This window comes from Piliocolobus tephrosceles, chromosome 7 (assembly GCF_002776525.5).
Source record: "Piliocolobus tephrosceles isolate RC106 chromosome 7, ASM277652v3, whole genome shotgun sequence".
NCBI classification, from domain to species: Eukaryota; Metazoa; Chordata; class Mammalia; order Primates; family Cercopithecidae; genus Piliocolobus; species Piliocolobus tephrosceles.
This window is the reverse complement of record NC_045440.1, coordinates 101,533,765-101,554,912: the sequence shown is the minus strand read 5'-3', so window position 1 is coordinate 101,554,912 and position 21,148 is coordinate 101,533,765. Positions and strand designations below refer to the sequence as shown.

General features: G+C 35.5%; 1 protein-coding gene across 1 annotated transcript in view; it reads right to left on the bottom strand.

The window, feature by feature from the left end:
* The window catches only part of LOC111520902 (vacuolar protein sorting-associated protein 13B), an 883,038-nt gene that overhangs the window by 428,919 nt on the left and 432,971 nt on the right, over positions 1 to 21,148 (bottom strand). Inside the window, exon 24 of the mRNA XM_026454936.2 lies at positions 4,059 to 4,279. Coding sequence (XP_026310721.1) covers positions 4,059 to 4,279 — 221 coding nt within the window. The remainder of the gene's footprint in view (positions 1 to 4,058; positions 4,280 to 21,148) is intronic.

Genomic DNA, 21,148 nt, shown 5'->3' with positions numbered 1-21,148 from the left:
GAGAATACTATAAACACCTCTATGCAAATCAACTAGAAAATCTAGAAGAAATGGATAATTTCCTGGACACTTACAATCTCCCAAGACTAAACCAGGAAGAAGCTGAATCCCTGAATAGACCAATAGCAGGCTCTGAAATTGAGGCAATAATTAATAGCCTACCAACCAAAAAAAGTCCAGGACCAGATGGATTCACAGCTGAATTCTACCAGAGGTACAAGGAGGAGCTGGTACCATTCCTTCTGAAACTATTCCAATCAATAGAAAAAGAGGGAATCCTCTCTAACTCATTTTATGAGGCCAACATCATCCTGATACCAAAGCCTGGCAGAGACACAACAAAAAGAGAGAATTTTAGACCAATATCCCTGATGAACATTGATGCAAAAATCCTCAATAAATTACTGGCAAACTGAATCCAGCAGCACATCAAAAAGCTTATCCATCATGATCAAATGGGCTTCATCCCTGGGATGCAAGTCTGGTTCAATATACACAAATCAATAAATGTAATCCAGCATATAAACAGAACCAAAGACAAAAACCACATGATTATCTCCACAGATGCAGAAAAGGCCCGTGACAAAATTCAACAGCCCTTCATGCTAAAAACTCTCAATAAATTCGGTATTGATGGAACGTATCTCAAAATAATAAGAGCTATTTATGACAAATCCACAGCCAACATCATACTGAATGGGCAAAAACTGGAAGCATTCCCTTTGAAAACTGGCACAAGACAGGGATACCCTCTCTCACCACTCCTATTCAACATATTGTTGGAAGTTCTGGCTAGGGCAATCAGGCAAGAGAAAGAAATAAAGCGTATTCAGTTAGGAAAAGAAGACGTCAAATTGTCCCTGTTTGCAGATGACATGATTGTATATTTAGAAAACTCCATCATCTCAGCCCAAAATCTCTTTAAGCTGATAAGCAACTTCAGCAAAGTCTCAGGATACAAAATTAATGTGCGAAAATCACAGGCATTCTTTTTTTTTTTTTTTTTTTTTTTGAGACGTAGTTTTGCTCTGTCGCCCAGGCTGGAGTGCAGTGGCGCGATCTCGGCTCACTGCAAGCTCCGCCACCCAGGTTCACAGCATTCTCCTGCCTCAGCCTCCTGAGTAGCTGGGACTACAGGCACCCGCCACCACACCTGGCTAATTTTGTTTTGTATTTTTAGTAGAGATGGGGTTTCACAGTGTTAGCCAGGATGGCCTCAATCTCCTGACCTCGTGATCCGCCCGCCTCGGCCTCCCAAAGTGCTGGGATTACAGGCATGAGCCACTACGCCTGGCCCACAGGCATTCTTATACACCAGTAACAGACAAACAGAGAGCCAAATTAGGAATGAACTTCCATTCACAACTGCTTCAAAGAGGATAAAATACCTAGGAATCCAACTTACAAGGGATGTAAAGGACCTCTTCAAGGAGAACTACAAACCACTGCTCAGTGAAATAAAAGAGGACACAAACAAATGGAAGAACATACCATGCTCATGGATAGGAAGAATCAATATCGTGAAAATGGCCATACTGCCCAAGGTAATTTATAGATTCAATGCCATCCCCATCAAGCTACCAATGAGTTTCTTCACAGAATTGGAAAAAACTGCTTTAAAGTTCATATGGAACCAAAAAGGAGCCCACATTGCCAAGACAATCCTCAGTCAAAAGAACAAAGCTGGAGGCATCACACTACCTGACTTCAAACTATACTACAAGGCTATAGTAGCCAAAATAGCATTGTACTGGTACCAAAAGAGATATAGACCAATGGAACAGTACAGAGTCCTCAGAAATAATAGCACACATCTATAGCCATCTGATCTTTGACAAACCTGAGAAAAACAAGAAATGGGGAAAGGATTCCCTATTTAATAAATGGTGCTGGGAAAATTGGCTAGGCATAAGTAGAAAGCTGAAACTGGATCCTTTCCTTACTCCTTATACGAAAATTAATTCAAGATGGATTAGAGACTTAAATGTTAGACCTAATACCATAAAAACCCTAGAAGAAAACCTAGGTAATACCATTCAGGACATAGGCATGGGCAAGGACTTCATGTCTAAAACAGCAAAAGCAACGGCAACAAAAGCCAAAATTGACAAATGGGATCTCATTAAACTAAAGAGCTTCTGCACAGCAAAAGAAACTACCATCAGAGTGAACAGGCAACCTACAGAATGGGAGAACATTTTTGCAATCTACTCATCTGACAAAGGGCTAATATCCAGAACCTACAAAGAACTCAAACAAATTTACAAGAAAAAAACAAACAACCCCATCCAAAAGTGGGCAAAGGATATGAACAGACATTTCTCAAAAGAAGACATGCATACAGCCAACAGACACATGAAAAAATGGTCATCATCACTGGCCATCAGAGAAATGCAAATCAAAACCACAATGAGATACCATCTCACACCAGTTAGAATGACAATCATTAAAAAGTCAGGAAACGACAGGTGCTGGAGAGGATGTGGAGAAATGGGAACACTTTTACACTGTTGGTGGGACTGTAAACTAGTTCAACCATTGTGGAAAACAGTATGACGATTCCTCAAGGATCTAGAACTAGAAATACCATTTGACCCAGCCATCCCATTACTGGGTATATACCCAAAGGATTATAAATCATGCTGCTATAAAGACACATGCACACGTATGTTTATTGTGGCACTATTCACAATAGCAAAGACTTGGAATCAACCCAAATGTCCATCAGTGACAGACTGGATTAAGAAAATGTGGCACATATACACCGTGGAATACTATGCAGCCATAAAAAGTGATGAGTTTTTGTCCTTTGTAGGGACATGGATGCAGCTGGAAACCATCATTCTCAGCAAACTATCACAAGAACAGAAAACCAAACACCACATGTTCTCACTCATAGGTGGGAATTGAACAATGAGATCACTTGGACTCGGGAAGGGGAACATCACACACCGGGGCCTATTATGGGGAAGGGGGAGGGGGGAGGGATGGCATTGGGAGTTATACCTGATGTAAATGACTAGTTGATCGGTGCTGACGAGTTGATGGGTGCAGCACACCAACATGGCACAAGTATACATATGTAACAAACCTGCACATTGTGCACATGTACCCTAGAACTTAAAGTATAATTTAAAAAAAATAAAAAATAAATAAATAAATAAATAAAAAAGTCAATTAAAACAAAACAAAAAATTTTGAGAGAAAGAGTCTTGCTTTATTGCCCAGGCTGGAGTGCAGTGGCTATTCCCAGGTGCAATCATAGGACACTACAGCCTCTAACTTCTGGGCTCAAGTGATCCTCCTGCCTTGGTCTCCTGAGTAGCCGGGACTACAGGAATGTGTCATCAAGCTCAACTAACTTGAACCTACTTAAAAAAACACTCTTAAAAAACTGGCTTAAACAATTAACGCTACGATAAATATAAACTTATCACTATTGACCTAGAATGTCCAATAATCTTCTAAAAAGGATTATTTTAAAATATAACTCTAAATAGTATTCAGCTTTGACAATCTACAGAGAAAATATAGCACAGTCTATTTGAGGTTAAATAAACAAGTGCTAAATTGTATGCAACTAATTATTTGTGTAAACACAGGTGATCTGAATTCACATTAAACTGTAAAATTACAAGATACAGCATGATTGGTCTATGACAACTGAAATCTTTTTCTTTTTAAAAATATTGCATCATAAGCAAAGAAGTTCTGAGTGAGAATCTGAATGAAAATTACATTTGATCAGTTCAACAGACTCTTCCAGTTTGACAGTAAAATAGTTCTTCAGTGTTTAAAAACATTACATCTGCAACTGATTTCAAGCCATCGGCCAAAAGATACATTTGTGCTGCCACCATTACATTTTCAGAAGAGTTTAAATTACACAACTTGAGAGAGCTTCAAAGCAATTCTTAATCTAACCACCCTGATCTTGATGGCCAAGTTAAAAATAATTTAGGATACTTAAGAGAAAAGAAACCCTTCAACAAAAAATATAACAATTGCTTTTAAATCACATTACTTTAAATTTCCTTTCATAAATCAAATGTACCAACCTGGGGATTAGAGCATTTTATCTCTAGTGACTCTAGGTCAACATGGAGACAGACAACAAATGAATGTCGTGTATCAGGTCCCGTAGCAAGTAATTTTTGAGACGTGACAGCTAGAGTGGAGGTGCAACCCATAGGTTCCACTAGGCAAAGTGTCACTTGTTTTCCAAGAAGGGTATATATGCTGAAATGATGTAAGCTCATCGTCCAAGGAAAAGCATCACCTGATATAGGGGACAAAAGGGAATAGGGAAGCACACAATCAAAAACACAATTAATTTTCACTTGACAGTAAAATGTAAAATATTTAACATTTATGACTAATACTCCATCAAAAAAAGTGAATATAGTATTCCTGAGACTAAAGTGCTAAACAATTTACAAGCTACTTAAAATTCTTTCAGTAATTATATACACTATGAACATACATTAATAGAAATTAAATATATGGGATAAAATTAAAAATAAAAGTTCTAACTTCTTCTTCCCTTACCCTAGTTTGTTGTATTCTGAAACTGTTGGGGACGAATGCGCCATACCTTGGAGGCCAGAGAAAACAGATCAAATTATGTAAATGCAAGATGTTATCTATGGTACTGAAAATGACCATAGCTCTTGCCATGGAATGAGAGAGGAAGAGAATAAACAATCTAATATGGTCAGTTGGATCACCCGCATCAGAATCATGTGGGATGCTGGTTTAAAATACAGGTTCCTAGGACTTTAGACTTTCTTAATCAAAACCTCTGATGGTACGAACCAGCATGAATTTTGATATGTTCCCTAGAGTATTCTTACATTTGAGTTATTTTTAAATAAAATGCACTTGATAAAAAATTGGCATTCATAAATTTCAGGATTAAAAGCAAAATTCCCTTTCTATACTTTGAGCTTTTACTAATTTATCTCAGGTAAGATTAATTTATTAATATAAACTTTTGAGATAAAGCCATTTATTTCTTGTAAATATAGGAAAGTAATTTTGAACTTTTTAAAAGTCCATTTAGCATCAGAATATTGTTAAACATTTATTATGGTGATATCAATTTGATATCATTTGTATTTTGGACTTTACAATTCTACTAGTGCTTGTCAGTACAGAGAGTATAACAGGAACATCATTTTTAGTAATTCAATTAAGTTAGAATAAATTGAGGACATTTATTTTCTAATTAGAGAGGTAATAGACACCATACTGCAGATAATTTTGAAAATTATATAAGAAGAAAATATCAAAACCATTCATAATTTACCTTCTATCTTGCCACCCCCAATAATAAATACTATTAACACTTAGTTATATTTCCTTCATATATATTTTTCCCCCATGGGGGATGGACGTGCCCAGGCAGAGATCAGATCAGAGATCACACTGCACTCGTAGTCTTACCTTGTTTTTTCACTGAAGAAAAAATACCAAGTGAATTACTAGGTAGATCATACTATAAATATTTTAGAGGAGTCTAAATATATATTCAATACTCAGTAGGTACCAGAAGACACATTCTTATAAGTCTGAATATTAAAAATGTCTTGACCAAATATAGGTAATAAAATTGTCATAAAATTAGAAACTTTGAAATTGAGACTTGCATAATAAAATAAACCTAGCAACATAGTTCACAATAACTTGACTGGAAACAATGATAACTGCATAGTATGTGGTCAGCACTATGGTACTTTGCCTGTCTTAAGATTTAAAATATTTTTCCCCCTAGGAAGAACGACAAACTAAATCATCTGTAACTAATTCTAAAATTATTTTAAAACCTACATCAAATTCCATGCTATTTAAAAAATAAAGGCTCTGCCAAATTTGTCTTAAAATATTTTGGAATGATTTCAGATTACATATTTTAAAGCTGGTAGTGAGCTATATATATTTTTTTCAAACCTTATTTTATCCAAGAAATGCTAAATGGTGGTTATGTTGGATGGAAGAGCACCAAATTTAAATTTGTTAAATTTTTAAAAATCCCAAATAACACTGGTACTATCACAGTTATATTTCTGCTTCTTCTTTGGAATCAGATTAAGAAATTGAAATTGGGCATATCATACTCTAACTCCTAAAAAAAAAAAAATACACCTTTTAAAGTACTACTTAATGTCCATTTATTTAGCATACAGATTGTTTTAAAAAGCACACTATACCTAGAAGATGAGATATTAACATACAACGATAAAAATTCCACAATTTCCCACTGTGAGAAAAATTCACAAAACACATTAATTGCACAAGTACTCCTTTCATACACACACACCAGAATAAAAATATCTTATCGACTTACAATACTGGCAAAATAATGTTCTGGGTACTCCATAAAATACGTTCAGACATCCATGACTGGCCAGAACCACATACTATTCTGAGAACTTCACATAGTTTTCTATCAATCTGGGCTGACCTTCAAGATTAAGATTTTTATTGTAGTTGGAAAGTTGTAATGCTATAATCTAAGTCTTTTGTTTTAGAGAAAATATTGCTGGCAGAATTTAAACATTTTCAAACAAAATGTCTAAAGAATAATAAAAAGAGAACAAAGTAGGAACATTAAGAATCCCATTTGTATGTGAATTTGTTACCCCTCTATATTATCATTAGAGAAAAGAATACAAACAAAACAATTCTCAAGAAAATGATGACCAAACACTGATGTAATTCAGACCAAATAATGTGAAAGAAAGTGAATATGACAGAAAGCTTTGGGACAAATTGAATAAATAAAGAACAATCAGTGAGACTATGCGTTACATGTGTCAACGCCAAGGGGTGGAGCAGGAAGGAGGTCCCCAAAGGAACATATTAACTTACAATTGAGTGAAACTTAAAAAGAAAATTACAGTGGATTTCTTTATATTGTATTACATGTTGCCGATTTTACACCATGCTATAATCAGAAGATTATAGTTTACACGACACAAAAATAATTTTAATAATATAGATTTTTTTTTAAAAAAGTTTTTGTCAATGTTGCAGTTAATGAACAGTGACTATTTATACAAATCCTGATCACAGAAACATAATTTATGATCCCAATCTTTTTTGGTAGGAATCAATATTCTGGAAAGATAATCAGTCTTTCCCTTTCAAAAAAACACTCTACTGTACTAAAGAAGAAAGTGTATGTACTTGAGGCCATTTTGAGTCACCTTACAAATATCTATTTAGCAAATGTGGAAAGAATGTTGGTCAATGTTGGAGATACTTTCCTCAGTTTTCCTTGTTTTCATTATCTTAGTCACTGAATGTTTGTCAAAAGCAACAACAACAAAAAAATGCTTTCCTCTTCTCCCAGTTTTTTCTCTTACAGTCAATAAACCAGTATGACTCAGGCAGGTCTGTATTTCAAATATGAACTAGTATAACCAGGAACATTCTACCACCTATTGTGAGTGTAACACTTGAGAGAAAGATGTACTACAAATTTAAATAGGCCCAAATTGCTGAGAGTGTTAGCCCAAACTAGTTAGCACTTAACTTATTTAAAGACAGTTAAGGCTGGGAGCAGTGGTTGACGCCGGTAATCCCAGCACTTTGAGAGGTCCAGGTAGGCAGATCACCTGAGGTCGGGAGTTCAAGACCAGCCTGACCAACATGGAGAAAACCTGTCTCTACTAAAAATACAAAAAAAACTAGCCAGGCGTGGTGGCGCATGCCTGTAATCCCAGCTACTTAGGAGGCTGAGGCAGGAGAATCTATTGAATATGGGAGGCAGAGGTTCCAGTGAGCCAAGATCGTGCCATCGCACTCCAGCCTGAGCTACAAGGGCGAAACTCCATTTTAAATAAAATAAAATAAAATAAAATAAAATAAAATAGACAGTTAAGATGAAGTGTTTGTTAATTCTAAGTGATGTTAATTTAAGTAATAGGTACTTCAAAACAAAATCAAGACATTATAAATGATATCTAGCCCATCTTCATAGAAGAGGAAGACAGTTGAAAGGCATAGAAAGAAAGGAAATGAAAATGAGCAACCTACAGTTTTATTTGTGCTGTAACGAAGATTCTACATTTGGAATACTGTTTTGTAGGAAATGTGAAATGTATTGCACGTACAAAATATAATAATAATGATAATAAGAGATAATTGATTTCAAATTTGTGAAAAATCTTTTACATATAGAAATCTATACTAATAAAACTATTATTTACTTCTGAAAGTCATTACTGGTTTAATCATGGCTTGTTCATCAACATTTCATTATTCATAAAGAAATACAATCCTCTAAGATTGTCTAAAACATTATTTCAATAGTAAACAATGCAAAACTAGAGTAATCACTGCTTTTAAAAGAAGAAGGGACTGAAAAGAATAGCGTTGCCCTTCAGACAACAAAGGTATTAGTAGTTACCCTATAGTTTTGCTGAAAATGTGAATATTATAACAATGTGTGACTTAGGGTAAATTGGTATTGAAGACTCCTACTACTCGATAAGACAAGATCCTATCAGTAACATCAGTGCCATGGGTTGGATAGCTGTCCTGTGGTCAGCAGAGGCTGGTATAACAAAATACCATAGACTAGTGACTTAAACAATAGACATTCATCTCTAAGAGTTCTGGGAATTCCAACATCAAGGTGCTGGCAGATTTGGTTCCTGGTAAGAACACTCTCTGAAGCTGGAAAACAATCAGATAACCTTCTTGCTGTGTTCTCACATGGCCGAGAGAGAGGAAACTCTGGTATTTCTTCCTTTTCTTCTTAAGGCATTAATCCCACTGGCTCCAATCTCGTGATGTCACAGAAACCTAAATACCTCCTAAATGCCTCACCTCCTAACCATCACATTGGATGTTAAGGGCTCAACATATGAATTTGAGGGAACACAAATATTCAGTCCTTAACATTAGTACAGGTATAGCTAAAATGGGTATCTGGGCATATAAGAAAAGAACAAAGAAGTCAGGCACGTGAAAATCTTACAGATTTGTAAACTATCAGTGAAAGATGATAGCTAAAGTTTAGGAAAGCTGTACATAGGAAGAATACCTGTGTTTAAGAGAAAGGCAGAGGAAAGGGAAAAAGAGCCCATGAAGAACGTTCAGAAAGAATGGCCAAGATCCCCAGAAAACCAAAGGAGAGTGGCTATCCAGAAGTTAGGAAGGTATTCAAGAAGGAATCAAGCAATGATGTCAAGAATTTTAAAAAGTTCTATTCGATTTGACAACTAAAAGGTTTGGTGTCCTAACTGGATAAGGTGAAAAGATATCTTGATATTCTTACATGCCAACATGGGGAAAATAAAGAGTTTATAAGCAAGTTCTCTAAAAACACAGTGCATAGCATACAGTACACAAAAGGAAGAGATGGAGGGAGGGAGGGAAAAGTTAGGGAGTTGAAAGAAAGGAAATTGGAAGGAAGGAAAGAAGGAAGGAAGGAAGGGAGGGAGGGAGGGAGGGAGGGAGGGAAGGGAATGAATGAGTAAAAATGGCTGGGTCTTAAGCATTGGCAGCAGTATAAGGATTGCTTCTAGTAAGGTAGATTCTTTTGTTGAACAAATATTCTGAGTTAAAATTATGTGACCTCATTCTAGGATCTAGGGACACAGCACTGAGCAATACACACTCCTTGTTTTCATAGAGCTTGCATTCTAGTGGTAGAAAGATAATCAACTATTAATCAACTGATATTTAGTACGTCAATGTTGATAAAAGCTCTGGAGAACAATTAGCAGGGTAATGGGACACTAGTTGATGGTGGTGTCATTTTAAGATACCATACTCTAGTAAGGTCTCTATGAGAAAGTGGAATTCTTCGAAGAGTGAACTGTGGAACTATTTGGAAGAGAAATATTCTACGAGAATTGCAAAGGCTCTTTATTAGGAATTTGATGGGTCTGGGTGAGAAACTTCAATGCTTTCACTCACTTCCACTGAAGTAATACGAAGGTTGCCTGTTGAGTAGGGAAAACAATTATATAATCTTAAAGAAATTGGTAAAAAAAAAAAAAAAAAAATTATCATAGCTACTATAAGGAATAGAAAGACATTAAATAAGTTAGAAAAGCTTGCAAAATCATTAATGAAACTCAGAAGTAATTTTTCCTAAATATTGTCAGGAATGTAAGAAGAAAACCTCAGATGTCACAGAGTTGGAATGATCCAAAGATGGACTTCATTTCATGAAAATGAAAATCTGAGAGAGTATGTAATTATACATTTGTGCTATTCATTGCACAGACTCTGCCTACCACACTCACAGTTGTCTTCAGTATAAAGCAGTCACCAGTAATTCTTTCTGCATAGGCAACAATGCATTGCATTTCCTTACTTGTAATGGGGCCAATCTAAGGAGACAGTGAAATGCAATCATTTCCAGGCTAAATATTAAAAACAACAACAACAACAACAACTAGTAATATATGAAGTAGCTTGAGAAAAGAAGAGAATTTGGGTTAGACTTGCACTTATGGCCAAATAAGGAGTTTTTTTTAAAATCATCTTTCCAAAAATAAACTGCAAAGCTAGATATAGTTGATATAACATTTAACAAAAAACACAACCATTTCAGCACTTTGGGATTAAAATAATGAGAAAAGCATTTATGCTTGAAGAACTGTTGAACTTTGGATAAGAAGAGTGAGAATCTGTGATGTTCTTGCATGAGGCCATTTCTATCTCTACCACAGAGGAGGTTCTACAAGGCAAGCTATGAGGACTGGTGGCATTGCTGCCATGATCAAAGAGAGGTCACTTGATTTGAAGTGGTGAACAATGTCCACACTCAGCAATACTATCAGTGGAAACTGATAACACTACCAAGGAAGGAAAAAAAAAAAAAAAAAAAACTGTCAACCAATAATTTTATATCCAGCAAAACTATCCTTCAAAACTAAAAGTGAAACAAAGATGTTCTCTCATAAACAAGCACTCAGATTATTCAATGGTGTCAGATCTTCCTTACCAGAAACACCTTGTCCTTCAATCTTTCAGGTGTTAACTCCAATGTACAGAAAGAAACGAAAAGCACTGGATATAACAAATATTTGGGTTATATGAAGACTCTACAGATACAGTATTCATCATTTCTCCTCTTAAGTACTTGAAAATGCTACTGAATATATACAACATTTATAACACTGTAACATTGGGTTATATTACATGTAGATATAATATATGTGTCAATACAGGGGGATAAAGATTAGATATAAATTAGAACAAATTTTCCATAACTCACCAGAATTAATTTAGGAGTTTAACTGAGGTAGAATGTAAATTCAAGTCATAATACAGTTCCCAGAGCCACCATTAAAAATATATGTAGTAAAAAAATGAATAGAGAAAATGAAATGGTACACTAAAATACAGATATAAAGCACATGAAGTAGTAAAAGAGGAACAGAGTAACAAAAAAGGCAGGAAAAACAGACGAATAGTAAATTACCAAGTGAGTTCAGATATTATTACACTAAATGAAAATGTTAAAAGCCTCATTTAAAAATCAGAGATTGTCAGACTGCGTTAAATAGCAAGATTAACAAAATACTGTTTAAACTAGAAACACTTTCATTCAAAACCAAAACTAGGTTTAAAGTAAGAAGATGGAAAGAGGTATATTATTTAACCACAACCATAAGAAAGTTGAAGTAGCTATAATTAGTAACAGATAGAAACTGATTTAAGACAAGAAGTATTACAGAGACAGATATTTCATAATAATAAATGGGGCCAACTTTTTAGTGAAACCTAACAATTATAGGTACATACATATCTAACAACAGAATCTCAAAATACATTATGTGCTACATAACAATGTTTCACTTAGTGACAGACTGCATATACAATGGTGGTCCCATATGATTCTAATACCATATTTCTATTGTACCTTTTCTATGTTTAGATACATTTGAGATAAAAAAAATACTTGCCATTATTAACAATTAATACTTATCAAAACTTACAATTGTCTACAGTATTCAGTACAGTTCCATTCTGTACAGGTTTGCAGCCTAAGAGCAATATGTTTTACCATAGATGGGCTATAGCCTAAATGTAGAGTAGGCTATGTTATCTAGGTTTGTATACGCATATGCTATGATGTTTGCACAACAACTAAGTTGCATAATGATGCATTTCTCAGAACATGTTGTTAAGTGACTCATGACTGTACATGAATCAAAAACTGACAGAATTTAAATGATAAAATAGACAACTAAAAAATAACACTTGAAGATTTAAATACCCCACTCTCCATAATTGATAGAATAATTAGAAACTCAATAAGGTGATAGAAGAAATGAACAGGTTTATCAACCAACTCAACGTAACTGGCATATATATTAATAAAATGCTGCAGCTAAGAACTGCAGAATACACATTCAAGTGCCTATGTAACAATCTCCCAAACAGACCATATGCTAGACCTTAAAACAAGTCTTAATAAATGTAAAAGAATTAACATCATATAAAGTATATTATCTGACCACAATGGAATTAGATTAGAAATCAGCAACAAAAAGAAATCTGTGAAATTGTGAAATATTTGGAAGTTAAACAACACATTTCTAAATAACCCAGGGGCCAAAGAAGAAATCGTAAGGAAAATAACAAAATACTTTAAAGAAAATAAAAAATGCGGGAGGCTGAGGCAGGAGAATGGCATAAACCCGGGAGGCGGAGCTTACAGTGAGCTGAGATCTGGCCACTGCACTCCAGCCTGGGCGACAGAGCGAGACTCTGTCTAAAAATGAAATGAAATGAAATAAGAAAATAAAAAATGTAAATATATCACGATTTCTGGGATGCAGCTTAAGTAGTGATTAAAGAGATATTTATAGCATTAAATGCCCACATCATACGGGAATAAATTTCTCAAATCAATAATCAAAACTTTAGCCTTAAGATGAGAAATAATAAAACTAAAAACAAAGCTATTAAAACAGAAAATAATAAAGATTAGAGCTGAAAACAATGAAATGAAAACGAAAAATGATAGGAAAAAAATCAATGAAATTAAGTTATTTCTAATGGATTATCAAACTGACAATCCTTTAGCTTAACTAACACAGAAAAAACAGATAAATCACAATTACCAGAATGAGGAATGAAAGAATATCATTATTAACTCTTCAAAAGTAAAAGAGATTAAAAGGGAATGTTAAGAACAGCTTTATGCCAACAAATTAGGTAACTCAAGATGAATACATAACTTTCTGGAAAGATACAAATTACCGGCTGGGCACAGTGGCTCATGCCTGTAATCCCAGCACTTCAGGAGGTCAAAGCGGGCAAATCACCTGAAGTCAGGAGTTTGAGACTAGCCTGGCCAATATGGTGAAACCCCAACTCTACTAAAAATAATTAGCTGGGCGTGTTGGTGAGTGCCTGTAATCCCGGCTACTCAGGAGGCTGACGCAGGAGAATGGCTTGAACCCAGCAGGCAGAGACTGCAGTGCGCTGAGATCACGCCACTGCACTCCAGCCTGGGCGACAGAGTAAGATTCCGTCTCAAAAGAAAAAAAAAGAAAGATACAACTTACCTTAACTGACTAAAGAAGGAAGAAAATCTGTATAGACCTATAACAAAGAAATTAAATTATTAATTTAAAAACTTTTCATTGAAAAAAGTTCTACCAGTTCCACATGGCTTCAATGGTAAACTGTATCAAACATTTAGGGAAAGAATGTCAATCCCTCGTACATGCTTCCAAAAGCAGGACAGAATGAAAGACTTCCAAACTCATTCTTTGAGGCTAGCATTAAGTTGACATGAAAAGCAGACAAAGTAACTACAAGAAATTTACAGACTAAAACCCCTTAATAAACATGGGGCCGGGCGCGGTGGCTCAAGCCTGTAATCCCAGCACTTTGGGAGTTCCAGACGGGCGGATCACGAGGTCAGGAGATCGAGACCGTTCTGGCTAACACAGTGAAACCCCGTCTCTACTAACAAATACAAAAAACTAGCCGGGCGAGGTGGTGGGCGCCTGTAGTCCCAGCTACTTGGGAGGCTGAGGCAGGAGAATGGCGTAAACCCGGGAGGCGGAGCTTGCAGTGAGCTGAGATCCGGCCACTGCACTCCAGCCTGGGCGACAGAGCGAGACTCTGTCTCAACAAAAATTAAAAAAAAAAAAAAAAATGGATACAGAAATCCATTAAAAATATAGCAAATCGTATCCAGCACCATATAAAGAGGATAACACCCTATGACCAAATGACATATAGTTGGGAAATACTAGGTTCACATGATTGATTGTTAATTATATATAAAAATTAATTATATAGAATTGGTTAATGTAATAATACACAATAGTCACAGCAAAAAGTATAGAAACCACATGATATCAACAAATTCAAAAAAATTTTGATAAAATCAACAAGCAATTCATGATTTTTTAAAAGGTTTCAATAAAATGGCTGGTGTGATGGCTCACACCTGTAATCCCAGCACTTCGGGAGGCCAAGGTAGGAAGATCACTAGAGGTCAGGAGTTCAAAATAAACCTGGTCAAGATGCCGAAACTCTGTCTCTACTAAAAATACAAAAACTAGCTGGGCATGATGGTGCATGAGAATCACTTGAACCCAGGAGGCAGAGGTTACTGTGAGCCAAGATTGTGCCATTGCACTCCAGTCTAGGAGACAGGGTGAGACTCTGTCTCAAAAAAAGAAATAAATAAAAGGTCTCAATAAACTAGGAATAAAAGGGATCATTCTCAAAATGATGACGGGCATCTCTGAAAAACTCACAGCTACCATCATTCTTAATGGTGAAAGACTGAATGCTTTCCCTCTAGGATTGGGAATAAGGCAAAGATGTCTGCTCTCACTATGTCTATGCAAAATTACACAAGAGATTCTGAAGAAAAAAGTAAAACTGTCTTTATTCACATACGGCATGATTTAATATATTGAAAATCCCAGAGAACAAAAAGTAAAGACAACTAGAACTAGTAAACCATAGTTCAGCAAGATCTCAGGATAGAAGAAAAATACAAAAAATTCAACTGTATTTTTATACACCAGGAATAAAGAATACAAAAAGAAAAATAAGAAAATAAGTCCATCACAAAAGCATCAAATAAGTAAAACACATAGGAATAAATTTAACAAAAGAAGTATAAGACTAGTATACTGAAATCTGCAAAACATTTCTGAAGATCTAAATAAATGTTCTGTGTTCACAGATCCAAAGACTCAATAATGTCAAGATGGCAAATTTTCCCACTTGATCTACAAATTAATATCAATTCCTACCAAAATTCTAGCAGTCTCTTTTTATAGAAATTGATAAACAGATGTTAAAATTTTTATAAAATGTGAAAAACACAGACAAAATAATTTCAAAACAGGAGAAGAAAGTTGGATGACTTATTATCAGCGGCCCCCACCTTTTTGACACCAGGGATTGGTTTCGTGGAGAAAATTTTTCCATGATCTGGGGTTAGGGGGTGGTTTGGGGATGAAACTGTTCTACCTCAGATCACCAGGCATTAGTTAGATTCTCATAAGGAGCACGCAACCTAGATCCCTCGTATGCACGGTTCATACTCCTATGAGAATCTAATGCTGTCACTGATCTCACAGGACGCAGAGCTCAGGTGGTAATATCTACTCACCCACCACTCACCAGTCCATATCCCATGGGTTGGGGAACTCTGACTTACACGACCTAATTTCCAAACTTACTTTGACATTTCAGTAATCAAGACTGTAATACAAACACCAGGACAAGCATTTATATCAATGGATCAGAAGTGAGAGTCCAGGGGGAATAAATTATATATTAATGATAAACCAATTTACAACAAAGATGCCAAGACAATTCAATGGAGAAAGGATAGTCTTTTAAACAAATAGTAATGTGACAATTGTAATATCCACATGCAATAAAATGAACTTAGACACAATTTCACATTATAAACAAAATTATCTTGAAATGTATCATATATCTAAATGTAAGAGCTAAGACAATGATACCAAAAGCACATTCATAAAAGAAAGAAAAATTGACAAAATAGATTTCAATGAATTTTAAATGTTTATGCTTCAAAAGTAACTATTAAGAAAATGAAAAGATTAGATTCTCATAACCAGATTCTCATCATGCTGGGCATGATGGCTCATGCCTGTAATTCCAGCACTTTGGGAGGCCAAGGCGGGCAGATCTCTTGAAGCCAGGAGTTTGAGACCAGACAGATCAATGTGGTGAAACCCCGTCTCTACTAAAAATACAAAATTTAGCCATATATGGTGGCTTATGCCTATAATCCCAGTTATTTGAAAGGCTGAGGCAGGAGAATTGCTTGAACCTGGGAGGCAGAGGTTGAAGTGAGCCAAGATTGTGCCACTGTATTCCAGCTGTGGCAACAGAGTGAGACTCCATCTCAAAAAATAAAAAAAAGAAAAGAAAAGCCACAGCCACACAGCCACACATCCAGGAAGAAAATACTAGCAAATCATATATCAGAAAAAAGACAGTTGGAATATATAAAAAAAAAACTCTTAGAACTCAAAAATAAGAAAACTTTAAAAAGGGAAAATGATTTGAATAGACATTTCATTAAAGAAGGTATATAAATTATTACATACATGAAAAACATGAAACATTATAAGTCATTACAAAATGCAAATTGATACCACAATAAGATATCACTATACATATCTCCATCAGAATGGCTAAAATACCAAGTGTTGGTAAGGATATGTAGAAAGTAAAATCCTAACAAATAGATCATAAGAATGTAAAACGGTGTAATCACTTAGGAAGTGATTTGGGAGTTTCTTTAACTGTTCAACATAAATTTACCATTCAACCCAATAATTCCACTGTAAAGACTCTATCAATGATCAGTTACAACATTTGTCCATACAAACACATGTACCCAAATGTACGTAACAGCATTATTCACTATAGGCAAAAAGTAGAATATATATCAACTGGTGAATTGATAAATAAAATGTAGCATTATTATACAACGGAATGCTCCTCAGCAATAAAAAGGAACAAACTACTGATACATGCTACATCATGGAAGAATACCAAAATGTTACACTAAGTGAAAGAAGCCAGATGCAAAAGACTACATATTGTATGATTCCAGTGTATTAAAATGTCCAGAAAAGGCAAATTTATAGGGACAGAAAGAAGATCAGGGTTGCCTAGGGCTGTAGGTAGGAGCAGGGATCAACTACAAAGGACGCAAGAAAAGAAAACTTTTGGGATAATGGAAATGTTCTAAAACTGTATTATGGTCATGGTTATACATCTTAATAAATTTAATAAAAATAACAGAATTGTATACTTACAAGTGTTAATGTTACATTATATAAATTATACTTCAATAAGAGCTGGCTGTTTAAAAGTATGTGAAACCGCCCCCTACCCTCCCTCTCTTCCTCCTGCTCCAGCCATGTGAAGTGCTGGCTATTGCTTTGTCTTCTGCCATAATTGTAAGTTTCCTGAGGCCTCCCCAGAAGCAAAGCAAATGCCACCATGCTTCCTGTACAGCCAGCAGAACTGTGAGCCAGTTAAACCTCTTTTCTTTATAAATTACCCAGTCTCAGGTATTTCTTTATAGCAATGCAAGAACAAACTAGTACAAGACCTAACGTAAAACACGAAACTATACAACCCCTAGAAGATAACAGGAGGAAATCTAGATAACCTTGACTTTTTGATGACTTTTTACACATAACACCAAATGCTTGATCCATTAAAGAAAGAACTGATAATCTGGACTTTACTAAAATTAAAATTTCTGCAAACAAAAACACTCAAGAGAACAAAAAGAAAAGTAAATTTGGGAGAAAATATTTGCCAAAACATCTGATAGGGGACTGTTACCCACAATATACAAAGAACTCTTAAAACTCAACAATAAGCAAAGCCTATTTTTAAAAATGGGCCAAAGACCTTAACAGACCCATCTATCAAAGATATACAGATGGCAAATAAGCATATGAAAAAATGCTTCACAGAACATGTCATCAGGAAACTAAATTTAAACATCATTTAGATACCACTACATACCTATCAGAATGGCCAAAATTCAGAACACCAAATGCTAATGAGTATGTGCAACAACAGGGATTCCCACTCACCGTTGGTGGGAATGCAAAATGAAGACAGTTTGTTGGTATATTACCAAACTAAACATTTTTACCATACGATCTGGCAATCATGTATGTACCTTAGTATTTGTCGAAAGAAGCTGGAAATATAGGTTCACACAAAAACCTGCAGATGGAGGAATATAGCAGCTTTATTTAAAATTGCCAACACTTGGAAGCAACCAAGATGTCTATTCACACATGAATGGATAAACTGTAGTACATCAACAGAAATGAGCTATCGGCCAGGTGCAGCTGCTCACACCTGTAATCCCAATGTTTTAGGAGGCCAAGATGGAGGATCACCTGAGATCAGGAGTTAGAGATCACCCTATGCAACACAGCAAGACCCTATCTCTACAAAAATTTAAAAACAAAAAAATTTAGCCAGGTGAGGTGGCAAATAGTCCTCCTCAGGATAATTACTTGAGTACAGGAGTTGAGGCTGCAGTGAGCTATGATCGTACCACTGCACTCTAGCCTGGGTGACAGAGTGAGACCCTGCCTCAAAAAATTAAAAGCTATCAAGCCATGGAAAGACATGGAAGAAGCAAAAATGCAAATTACTATGTCAAAGAATCCTATAAGAAAAAGTTATATACTGTTTGATGCCAATTATATGACATTCCTAAAAAGGCAAAGCTATGGAGACAGGGAAAATATCCGTGTTGGTAGGGGCTAAGAAACGAGTACGTTGAGCACAGGTGGTTTTGAGGGCAGTAAAAATATTATGCATGATACTATGATGACAGATACATGTCATTATATATTTCTGCAAGTCCATAGAATGTACAACACCCAGAGTGAGTCCTCTAGTAAACTACAGATTTTGGGTGACAATTATGTACCCCTGTAGGTTCATCAGTACTGAATTGGAGAGGCTGTGCAGGTTTAGGAGCAGGGGATATATGAGTTATTTCTGTCCCCTCCTCTCAATTTTGCTATGAACCTCAAACTGCTTTAAAAAAATAAAGTCTAAAAATGTGATAAGGAAAAATATGACAGCATGTTAGGTCTGCCATATTGGTTTGGTTTTTAAAATAAGTGTGGTGGGGAGAGGGAGGAGATTGGGAAATGCAAAATTGATAAGCAAGGAATAAATAGGGTAATGTTCCTTTTCAGCCTTTAAAAGCTATAGAAACCATAACAAAATAAATGATAAAGAAGGCTGAATGTAAGCTACTTAGAGAAGAACAATGTCTACAACAATTATATTAAGTATATTTAGGTAGTACAACAGCTTAATTTTACTACTAATACATACATGATCGTTCCCAAGAAATTCATTTAAAAACAACATCATCAAAAACAAATTGGAAGTTAGTTTCTTTTTCCATACACAGTTTGAGGATTAAAGTCAAACATACTAAGTGAAATTGGAAAGAAAAGAATTTTAACAGTACATCATCGTCTTTCAGAACAAGTGGTAATTATGATTATAAAACTATGACTTAAAAAACCTAGAATGGAACAATACATATAAACCACTAAGGTGAACAAGAATTACATGGAAAAGCAGCCCCTGTGTTTTTCATAAATGCTAAATAATTTTCACATCAGTTTCTATTAAAACTCACTAAATCCAACAACAGCAAAGTTTTAATTTATAAATGATCTCAATATTCCATTTCTGTCAAAATATTTTACAAAAGTCACAGGCAATTCATTCAAAGAAGAAAAAACAAACCTCTGTTAAGCACAGTGTAGAAATCCATCTGCTCAGAGGTGTTGGCTGGATGTAGCAAATTACATCTGCAAGGCTCACTGCAAGTGCTCCCTAATGAAACTCAAGATGTTGATTTTTTCCCAAACACCCTACACAGATTGGAGCTGGCTATATTAGAGATCATCTCTCCCTTTCCACAGCAATTGAAATCAGATGACACATTTCAGCAAACAGTTCCTCATTTTGAACTTTAGAAGTCCAAGTTCAGTAAAGACAGAGCCTCAAATCTATAGAGAACTTTTTGTTCATCCTATTAATCATCTATGTAATGCATCTTTTTCCTTTTTTTCAATTCATAAATACCAGGAATTATTTTTCAGTTGTTTATGGATCTTATGATAAGTGAGAAGGTAACTTTTTAATTTCTTAAGTTCTTCCTCCCTTATAGTAACCAACAACTATTTACCATGAATAACTTGAAAACTTCATGTGGCCCAAGAATGTACAGTGAGCTCCTCTTTTGTGGCATGTGTTGTGCTAAATAATGGGAATAGAGCAATGAACAAGACAGGTATGGCTCCTGCTCTTTTCACCCTAGTAGGGGAATGAGATATTGAACAAAAATAGTTAAAATTTGGATAGTTTGTAAAAGTGATTACTGGAGTACAAAGACAGCACAGAGTTGAGAGACCTGATAAATGAAATACCCTGAAGCCCGAAGGAGGAGAAGAAGAAAGATGCCTAGAGGATAGATTGGGAAGGAGGAATTCATGTTTGTAGCATATGCTAAGGCACTGTGATAGGACAGTGCTGTGCTTATTCTAAGAACACAGAAAGGATACTAGGGCTAGAGTTGGGCAAAGCAAGCAGCAGAGAGAGCAGCAGAAAATACAACTGGAGAAGTGGGCAGGGCCAATTCATACGGGGTCTTGTTGGTCACATTAAGGATTTTAAAATATACCCTAAGATTGAAAGGAAGCCATGAAAAGGATTGCATGCAAAAATAACTAAATTACTCTGCATGATAAAAGGAGAGGAATTTTAAATTACTTTGGTCAAGAGATTAAAGAGGAAGAGAAAAGGGCCAAATAAGCATGTACAAACATGTCTAAGAGACTAACAGCCACTTTAAAGACTGTTTGATACAGGACACACCAGTACCATCTCTTCCCTATGGTAGAACATCTTCAGCAAACTCTGCTTTATTCTTTAATATTTCTTTGTGATTCTATATGTGAATTAAAAGAAGTGAAGAGTTACAAGCCTATTACAGAGACAGAGTTCCATACAGGGTTCCAGGAACATGGCAGCAGAAGAGACCAAGAAAAGAAAATGTATCTGGGAAACAGCAAAGATTGAAAACCAGGCC